A 9987-nucleotide genomic window follows, 5' to 3' on the forward strand; every position below is an offset into this window, starting at 1 on the left:
GTGGTTGAGCACTGAAGGAGGGTTATCATTCTTTGCAGAATTTCACTGAAACCAACCATACCTCTTCAGCCTGTTGAACGCTCATACCATTGTTTTAAAGCCTAAGTACCTTAGTTTTAACTCGAACGTAATTCCAGTTTCTTCTCACGACACGAACGCGACAGCCTTCCGATTCCGTTTTTGCTTCGCAGACAGATCTCGTTCGAACAAAATAAAAACCGAGGCGTGCCGATAGAGTCCCCTTACTTCCCCCTTTGGTTTCCTGTTTGAAAATCATGTTGGCTTTCTTCACACCCACAATGGAGTCTACACAGTACTGGTGTGAGGGAGAGGAGAACTGATGAAAGAATATGAATCACTCGTAAATTCTTGTAAAAACTTCTGTGTGGTTGTAACACATGAAACTGTGAGACTATGTACCCTTTTTTTGTACAAGGGTGGCTTTTTTTCTTTTGGCTTTCCCACTATTTCTAAACAAACGCTCACCCTCCGTCCCCTAAAAAAAAAATTCTAATCACAGCTGCCAACTTCTTTTTACTAACACTGTATCGTCCTCGTGTCCCTGCTCAATCTTTTCCTCTGTCCTCAAAGTCGAAGGAGCATCTTCCGATGAAGATTGGAGACATCCAAGTTTTGGTTGTGATGTCGCGGCTTCGAGGCCCTGAAGCAACTTGATTACTTCGCTAGTGTCGTCGAGATAGTACTTGGCCATGCTTGGCTTCTGCCCGACGGTGCACGCGAAAACTTCCGCTGTGGATGTCGTGGAGGGAGTCGAAACTGGGCGCGATATAGCCTCGAACATATCCTCGTCCGAGCGGTCATCTCCGATGCACAGCAAGAAGTCGGGCAACTTCCCTCTGCTCTGCATGGTTGACATCAGATTATCGACCACCGTGCCTTTGTTTACGCCCTGCAATTAGCCAAGTAGTTGATCAAGACTATATACCAGAAGTCATCATTCGAACTACAGATTAACAACGCAAAATTAGACTGAATGTTTGCTACCACCAAGAGTCTTTACCATCCACGACAGGTGTTTGCTAATTCCAGATAATGAAACCAGTTTCGAGTATTGCTCGAGATATCAACCATCCTTTGCCAGAAAATATGCTGGTAAAAACCAAATTTTTATCTGTAACACCTAAAGCTAAGCACAGATCATACCTGTGGCTTCACTTCGACAATGTGTTGACCTCTTTTGACGATCACCGGCTCGTTTGTGAGCACGCTCTCCAGATGACTGAGAAGCTCCTTCGCCTGGAATGATCCGAACTGGGGATCTGCGTCTTGATGGTGCCAAACCAATGCACTCTCCTTAGTCTCAATGAAAGAGCCATCTGTTGCCTCCGTGTACTGCTCCATTATCGGTTCAGCTATCTTCTTCCATTCGAAATCCATCGTCAATCCGCATGTTTCCCATTCTGAATCTCCGGTCCACCTGCAAAGGAACCGCACAACAGTTTTTAGGCGACGGAATCAACCACCTCCGATCTAAACCCAAGAGTTAAGCGAACGTACTTAAAGCATTTACCTTTTGAAGAAACCATGCTCTGCTGCGATACCCAGCTTCTCACATGGCGAAAACCACGCTCCTAGAGAATCCTTACCTCTACCACTCACGATGAAAACAACGTTCTCCGGATCTCTGCATAGGCGATTCAGTACTGAAATCACCTCACTGCTAGGCCTTTTGTCTATGGAAGCTTTCGGCAACAGCGTCCCATCGTAGTCCAGTAAAATCAACCGATTGCTCGTGTTCCGATAAGCAGAGGCGATGTGATCCACCGAGAGCTTCCTGAAGCTGGGCCCTAGAGCGACGACCCTAAATCCCAAGCCGAAGCCAATTCCCCAGCACCTCTTCCGGTAATGCTCCCGACAAGCCCTCTCAAGGTCCTGGTCGAAACTCCGAGCCCAGTACTCGACGTCGTGTGAGCTTATGTACTTGTAATGCTTGTCGTGGCGCAGATGCTTTTCCGAGTCGGAGATCGTGATGGCCGAGTTCATGGCGTCCGCGACCGAATCTATGTCCCACGGGTTGACTCGGATGGCCCCACTCAGCGACGGCGAGCATCCTATGAACTCCGACACGATTATCATGCTGTTCCTCGGAGCGGAACTCTCGTCGATCCCCAATGCCTTGTCCAAAGCAGGGCTGCCCTGTCTGCACACAGTGTACTTATAAGGCACGAGATTCATGCCATCTCTAACAGCATTCACCACGACGCATTCAGCGATCGAATAATACGCGGACTTCTCTTGCGTCGTCGCCGGCTCCTTAATGTGAACAATCGGCTCGTACCCAGGTCCGCCGTACTTTCTGTTGACCTCCTCGGCGACGTGATCAGTCTCGACCTGAACCTGTAGCACGTCTTCTCCGCTACTCCTGGCGGGATTGGTGATCTGAACCAAAACCACCTTGCCCCTCAATTCAGGTTGTGCCTCCAGGAGTTGCCCCATGGCCAAGAATTTCAAGCTAATACCTTTGAAAATGTCCAAATCGTCCACGCCCAGTATGATAATCTTCCCCGCGTATTGCTCCTTCAATTCTTTAACCCTCGTAGCTGTTGATTCCATGGACAAAACAGATTGAAGCTGACCCATGTGAATCCCGACCGGCAAAATCTTGATACTCACGGTTCTACCGTAGTAGTCCAACCCAATGTACCCTCTTTTGGACTCGTAGTCGAGCCCCAACATCCTACTACAGCACGACAGGAAATGCCGGGCGTAATCGAACGTGTGGAACCCGATCAAATCGCAGTTCAACAAGGCCTTCAAGATCTCGTCACGCACCGGAATCGTCCTGTAAATCTCCGAAGACGGGAAGGGGCTATGCAAGAAAAACCCAACCTTGATCCTGTGGAACCTCCTCCTCAGAAAAGTAGGCAGTACCATGAGGTGATAGTCCTGTATCCAGACGTAATCCTCTTCCGGGTTGATCACTTCCATGATCTTGTCGGCGAAGATCTTGTTGGCAGACACATAAGCCTGCCACTGCGGGAGGCTGAACCGAGCCCCTTGGCTCGGCGACATGGGCAACATGTAGTGGAACAGAGGCCAGAGATAGTGCTTGCAAAAGCCGTGGTAGAACTTGTTCTGCATATCCGGAGGCAAGAACGTCGGCACGCACCGGAACGACTCGAACAGCAACTGCGAGACCTCCTCCTGATCGGCGACGTCAATGTCGGCCTTCAGGGAGCCGACGTAGACGACCTCGACGTCGGGTCCCAGCCCGTCATTGAGCTGCAACACCGCCACCGGGCTGTCCGGGTCCCACTCGAACCTCCACTTCCGGGTCTGCTTGTCCCGATGGGCCTGCACGGGGAGCTGGTTCGCGACGACGATCCGCCGCTCCTGCGAGGCCGACGAGACGACGTCGTCGGACTCCGACCTCGGCGACCGGTCGCTCTCGAAATCGGACATCACTCCGGCGGTCGTCATGACTCTAGGAACCCGGCTCACGACGCGGAAATCATCTAACGAGAGCAGATTCAACTGGTCCAAGCAAGATCTCGATATCATAACTCGTTCGGGGACGCAGGGAGAAAGAAAGAGAAGAAGAGGAAGGGGATGGCTCAAGCCTCAATCAAAAGGAGGAAGAAGAAACAGGAGATTGGTATGTGCCTCTCGACTACTCTCTCTCGGCGGCGTGATGAATTCCGGGGATTTTTTCCCTTTATAAGTGCGTGTGAAACGAAAAAGGTAGGGAAATCCAAGATGGCGAAACAGTTGCCATTTCTGACGACTCGCTCTCTAATTTGTAAGGCAAGAGAAAAAGGAAAACGCGCAGGGAAGAAGACGACGAGGATAAGAACGAAACGAAGGAAGGAGCGAAAAGAGAAAAGGCCGACGGGCCGAATTTATATGGCGCACGTAAAGGATTTTTAACAAGGGCGGTCCACTTTTTTTTTTTTTTTTGGCCTCTCCTTCGAAGTTATCCATTCGGGCCTTCGCCAAAACATATTGTATGTTCCTTTCCCCGCCACAGTAACCGACTAAATACTAATTGCCTTTTTAATTGCCCTCATGAATTGGGCCTGGGGGCGTGGCTGTTACGGATACGACCGGGATCCGGATTTACCGAAATGCCCTTTTGTTGATAATGGTTCGTAATTAAATGACCCTTTTCTCTTTCTTTCTTTTTTTAATTTTATTTTAAGGATGTTTTGTAATGGGGTTTTTTTTTTTTCTGGTAAATGGCACTGAGGAGCGAGGGCACAGTCAACAAAAAAGATCCTTAAAAAAATAAAAAAAACAGAGAGAGGGGATGAGGAGAGAAACAATGGTCTCCCCTCGTGGAGAGGCCACGTGGCAAGATTAGCTTTGCGGCTCGCGGGTTGGAGAGGAGTATGCCGTGGGGGTGCGGGGGCCCCTAGGTGGAGTGGGATTTGGATAGGCATGTGGGATTTCCCTTTTTATTTTCAGGATCTTTTGCTAGGTTTCACACGTGGGCACGTGTCGATGCCCGATTCGGGGATGGGGCTCCTCCAGATAACTGCGGGAAAGCCCCGCGTGGCGCAGCCGCGGAGGATGAAACGTGGCATGTCGGACGTCGTTGAATAGTCACGGGGGTGTAAGAGGGATGCGGACGAATTGGCAGATACGCGGATCCAACGGCCGCCGATCCGGCCCACTCAGCTGACTCCACGTCAGGCGGCGGCGCACGGCTTTTCAATTGGCTTCTCCCGTGCCCCGTGGTGGTTCCCGTCACCCGCCCCACCGTTAGGTTTTCCCCCATCGTTTGTCAAGTGACGATGACACGTACAGAATTCGATTCCTTTTTTTTCCCTCCATCGTTAAAATTGCAATTGATACTCAATAAAGCTTTTCCCTCCAATTACGATTGACTTTCTAACCGTCTAAATACGCTTTAAAATAATGAATGTTGCCTCACCAAGCGTCACCTGTAGTAGGCAAATTAGAATATGCCAAAAAATTTTAGGTTATGGGGTGCCACACTAATATCCAAACCGAACCGGAACATGTACAATGCTCGGATATTGCGACTTGAATCATGTAGTATCTAAACCGAAATTACGGACCGGAGATTTTGGATCTTCTTGTTTCTTCTTTTTTTCCCGACTTCATTGATTCGTTCCTTCATTTCATAGAAAAAGGGGCCGTTGCCGCCGCCGGTAGCGAGAAAATGAATCCCATGAAATGTTGGGAGTATTTTTGACACTCCGAGCTAGGCGTAGGTAGTCAACGGCAATTGAATTGCCTGAAATGTTCCAAGAAACTTTGGTATTCTATCTCTACCGACTTATCCTCAGCGTGGCGGTTGGAGCCTTCTCTCGATCGCATCGCATCGAATCCAATCCCATAACAAATTCCAAATCGGAGGGAGGGACCGGGGAGAGTCGCGGTCGAGGAACTTTTCAGGGCCTCTCGATGGACCGGATCCGGATGGATAGCAACCGGGGAAGTGTTGGGGCCGGGGACGAGGACGATAGGACGACGTGGCTATCCAGTACGAACGACGTTGACGTGTCCGGCAGGAGTTGGGGTTGGGGGAGGGGGGGCCCACGGGACGAGGTGGAGACCAACCGTGTTCTGCGATGCGGTGGGATGGGCCCCACTTTATCTTGCTTTTCTTTTCCCACTGGAACTTGAACTCGCGATAGTGGGTGGGGAGGTAACGTGGGCGGCATGGCCATCAATTTTCCTGTTTTTTAATAATGTGCAGGGGCGGGACGGTACGCATACATACATCGTCTACTCATTTCTCTAATCCCGCTAACATCTTTTGCAGAGTCTTTTCCAGAGATGGATCGCCAACGGGGTCGGTCGAGAGTTCCTCCTATGGCTGCCGCCAAATCTCGATTTGTCCGTGGTGCGGCCATATAAATGTGATGTTTAAGTTCTGAGGAGATTGACCCACACAAAGTTCATTGGACCGCCACCGCGGTAGTTAAGAAATTTATATCTCAAATCCAAACCTAAGCCGTTACCTGATCTCGAAAGAGACTTCGACTTTATTTGTTACGTGGGCTTCACGATACGACGGCGAGACGAGTTGGTCATCCGAGCGGGTGGGCGAGTTACTGATAATTTCACGCTACTTAAAGCGATCACTCTATGGTAGAGCCTAGCGAGAGTCGCCAACCTCGCTCACATCTTCCGACCCTTTTTTGGGTGCGTAGGAAAATAAATTGTACTGAAGAGATCGAAATTAGCTTGACTACAAAACGAAGTATAACGTCAGTGGATTTGAATAAGAAAATTTCCTTTTTGTTCCGCTAGGACAAACCCACTCTACTTTATCAATCTTATAAGAAAAAAGAGCCTCGTACCCTTAAAAAAAAAAAATCCAACTTTAGATTTTGTCCCTATTCTACTTTTTGTATCGTAAAAAATCTCAAAGTTAAAGACACGTGGATCACGAAAAACGCACATACAAAATGTTTTATTACTCACCATCAACAAACCTATTAACAGCCCTTTTTCTCCACCGGAACTCCAACCCACCTATGGTAACGTACACTAATGATAATTAACCTCCCTCGTGATATAGCGAGAAGCCCTTGAGGACGCTAGCCCTCAAACCAACCACCCATGCCATAAGTTGAAAATATAATTTGCTCCAAAAAATGTTCAGTTCCAATTAGAGCAGGAGCTACTTTTGGTTCTACTCCATATGTATATGAAGTGATTAGTTACATACATTCAGCGGTGCCATAGTGGCCCCCGAAGTGATCTTCTTCTAGTTGCGGGACGAAATCTGGCAATCGATAATTACTGGCTCTGAATAACTAGCCCAAGAAGAAGTTCAATTCTTCCATGACGTAAGGGGACGGGGGTGTGCACGAGCCGAGTGTCGTAGGTGTACAAGAGTGCTTCGCATCACAACCATATCTTCTTTATAGGTTCTACGGACTGATACCTGCTGCTTCATTCGGGAGCAAAGAATCATAAGTATGTCGGTCATTAGAAGGAAGAACCGCCATAAAAAGATTTCTTGTGTATCATCCGTAGTCGAAATAGCACATATACTAAAACATAGGATGAATAATATGAGTTGCTCTTATGCACTCGCAACTCCAATCTTTTTTGCTTGGAGGATCCAATTTTTTTTTTTTTCCGGAAACCTTGGAGGATACTACAGGAGAGTTTGTTTCAATTAAAGTTTCACGACAAAGAAAGAATTTTACATGAAAGTCGTTTTTAATGAAAAATGTTGATCTTCCTTTATTTGGTGGGACAGGAAAAGTGATTTCCTTCTCACAATAAGGAAAAGCCGTTTTCCCCCAATCGAAGCTCATTACTTTCGGTTCATGAAAAATATTTTTTATAAATCGATTAGTTTTCCGCCGAATATCGAAAAGGCGGAAAATAATTTTTCGAAAACAAATTTCTGACTACAATGTTCCTTCAAATAAATGGACCCAATACGTTCCAATCAATAATTAGAGCTGTACGGCTTCATGCATAATTAGCATAACCGCAAGGTTTTTTGTTTCCCTTAATTTATGGCATCAACAAGAATAAGCACGATCTTAATTAGAATGAATGTAAGCACGGTTTGATGAGAGATGTGGGTGGCGATCTAGAGACCGCAGGTCCTACGAGGGAACCCCATTGCTCTCCTTCAAAGGAGCATCACGCGCCATCTTCCTTCGGACAAGACACTGTTCATGTCGTTCCCAGCAAAAAGATGGTGTCCGCCATTGTTGGAGGGTTTGGGAGCAGACACGTGAGCTTTGCACTGTAGAGCACCGAAGCTTGTTCGGCCTTAAATTCGGGTTGAATTGCGAGCCATTGATTTTGGTTAAGAATTGAAAACAAACCTATAGCCTATAGGGCGGAACGAATAGACAACGCTTGGTAGCTAGGAACTTAATTTCTCCGAAGGTCATTGTGTCCTGTGTTGTCCTCTTAGGGTTTCCCGACACCAAAAACGTGTGGAGAATTTAGGCTCTACGTTTTGATCACTTGATCCATCTTTTTCAACATCAGCGTCATTTAATCACGGCGATGGCAAAGGAGAGACCTAATTATGCTCTTAAAGCGCCGCAACAATTATGAACTTTATTAATTGGTCCTCTCTTTCTTTGCTCAGTTACTTTGTTTTGGCTAAGTAAGGGCGCGCATGATAACACTTCAGAAGCTGAATTTCTGCTTCCGAAGTGCTTCTGAGGCTGAAATCCGTTTGGTAAAGACACTTCAAAAGTGCTTCTGAAACCGAAATCCGTTTGGTAAAAATATTGACTTCCGGTAGGAATTTCTACTTCTGAAAGAGATTTCTACTACTGGTTGGATTTTTGGCCAACTTTGAGAAGCTAAAAATTTTAGCTTCTCGCCGTAAATCACTTCTTCGACTCCGCCGACCAATGCCCGCCCGTTGGTCCGCCGCCCCCGCCCGCCGCCGGGTCGCCGCCGGCCGCCGCCGCCCGCCGCCGGCCGTCGCCGCCCGGTCGCCGCCGCCTGTCGCCGCCCGGTCGCCGCCGCCCGCCGCCGGTCGCCGCCCGCCGCCGCTGGTCGCCGCCGCCCGCCGCCGCCGCCCGCCGCCCGGTCGCCGCCCGCCGGTATTTTATTAAAAGTAAAAATTTTAGAAGTAGAAATTTTATCAAACGTCTTTTTTTATGAGAAATCAACTTTTGATGGAGAAGTTGAAAAATCAACTTCTCCTTTTGATGGAGAAGTTGAAAAATCAACTTCTGCTTCTGATGGTGTTTCAGAAGCAGAAGTGTTACCATGCGCGCCCTAAGCAACCCATTAGATTACTAGAATGAACAAAAAAGTATGGGGTTAATACTATTACAGACCTGAAAGACGAGATTGGTCCATCGATGGCCAATAACTACAAATGATTAAGTAACCGAGTTGGATTGAAGTTGTTACAAGAAGCATCTTCTCTAGCCTCCTTAAGAAAAACAGTTTACAATCATCAAAATTCGAATAAAACATCTATCTAGTTTTCAGGAAAGACAAAACTTGATTTGGATGGCATGCTCCGGTCTATTCTATATGCTTGAATTAGATAGTAATTAACACATTTACCAAATTGGGTTTGATTTGTCTTTTGGGTCAGACACAACACATGGATTGATTGACCACATTGCACAGTAATTTACCCTGTGGTCGAATCTTGATCTTACCCAAAAAGCCAAACAAAAATTTCTACACCATATGTTAATCTATTTTACATGTTGTGTTTCTACTTTTCCTGTCTAGTCATGTTTTTGCCTTCGCATTATCGAAAGGAATCCCACATAGGAGAAGTTCGTCATGCCCACGTCACGAAGTCAACCCGATCTTGTGATCAATTTTAAAATAAGAGACTAAAGTTTGAGTGTACATTCAAAGTTATCTTAGGCAGGTGTCTGTACGCCGAAGCCTCCACGAAATTCCAGGGTTCGACCAAATCGCACCAACGTGCGGAACTTCGCTAAGCATTTTTGACTTCCCCAACGAATGTTATAGGCCAGGAAAGTTCAAATCCCCATTTCCCCTCAATTACTGATAGAATATAATTATAATAAACATATGTTTAATCACGTATTGTCCTGATGTGAAAAGATCCGATTAAGCTGCGTTTCTTCCTTGATTAAAGAATTAGGGTTTGGTACACGCAAACCCGTTCTTGATCTATGACTTTTCTCGAAATGGTTTTGTGCCAAAGGATATTACCACTCATCTTTTGTCTTCCTGGCTCGCCTTTTGTTATTATTATCATCATCCTTATCATTATCCACTTTTCAGGATAAATTATTCGCCATAAAGATGGTCTTATTCTAAAGGGCAGCCGACAAAGATCTTGATTAGCTGATTTTCCTAGAAAATCACAAGCCCGGTGGTGTCTAAAAGTCGTACACTTTGTATATCGATAATCGACCCAACAAAGTGGGTCTCATCTTTAGGGAGCGCTTCCTTCTTGGAAAGAGATTAACATTAAATTAGGCCCCACAAGATGATCAATCATCTCCCACTTCGGAGCAACCACAACGCGACAAGCTTTGACAAGATTGATGGACTAGGGTAGTCCGC

General features: G+C 46.8%; 1 protein-coding gene and 1 long non-coding RNA gene across 2 annotated transcripts; both read right to left on the reverse strand.

Moving 5' to 3' along the window:
* Positions 1-351: 351 nt before the first annotated feature.
* LOC115744572 (probable alpha,alpha-trehalose-phosphate synthase [UDP-forming] 9) lies at positions 352-3593 on the reverse strand. The gene is made up of 3 exons (XM_030679814.2): positions 1532-3593; positions 1165-1438; positions 352-910 (listed from the first exon to the last, which is right to left on the reverse strand). The coding sequence occupies exons 1-3, from the start codon at positions 3520-3522 to the stop codon at positions 515-517; spliced, it is 2661 nt and encodes an 886-aa protein (XP_030535674.1). The 5' UTR covers positions 3523-3593; the 3' UTR covers positions 352-514.
* LOC125314579 lies at positions 352-9123 on the reverse strand. Its single transcript, XR_007198049.1, has 3 exons — positions 9113-9123; positions 6294-6314; positions 352-496 (listed from the first exon to the last, which is right to left on the reverse strand). It is a non-coding gene; the product is annotated as an uncharacterized LOC125314579 (long non-coding RNA).
* Between the last annotated feature and the right edge of the window lie 864 nt (positions 9124-9987).

Source organism: Rhodamnia argentea, chromosome 4, assembly GCF_020921035.1.
Source record: "Rhodamnia argentea isolate NSW1041297 chromosome 4, ASM2092103v1, whole genome shotgun sequence".
Taxonomy (NCBI): domain Eukaryota; kingdom Viridiplantae; phylum Streptophyta; class Magnoliopsida; order Myrtales; family Myrtaceae; genus Rhodamnia; species Rhodamnia argentea.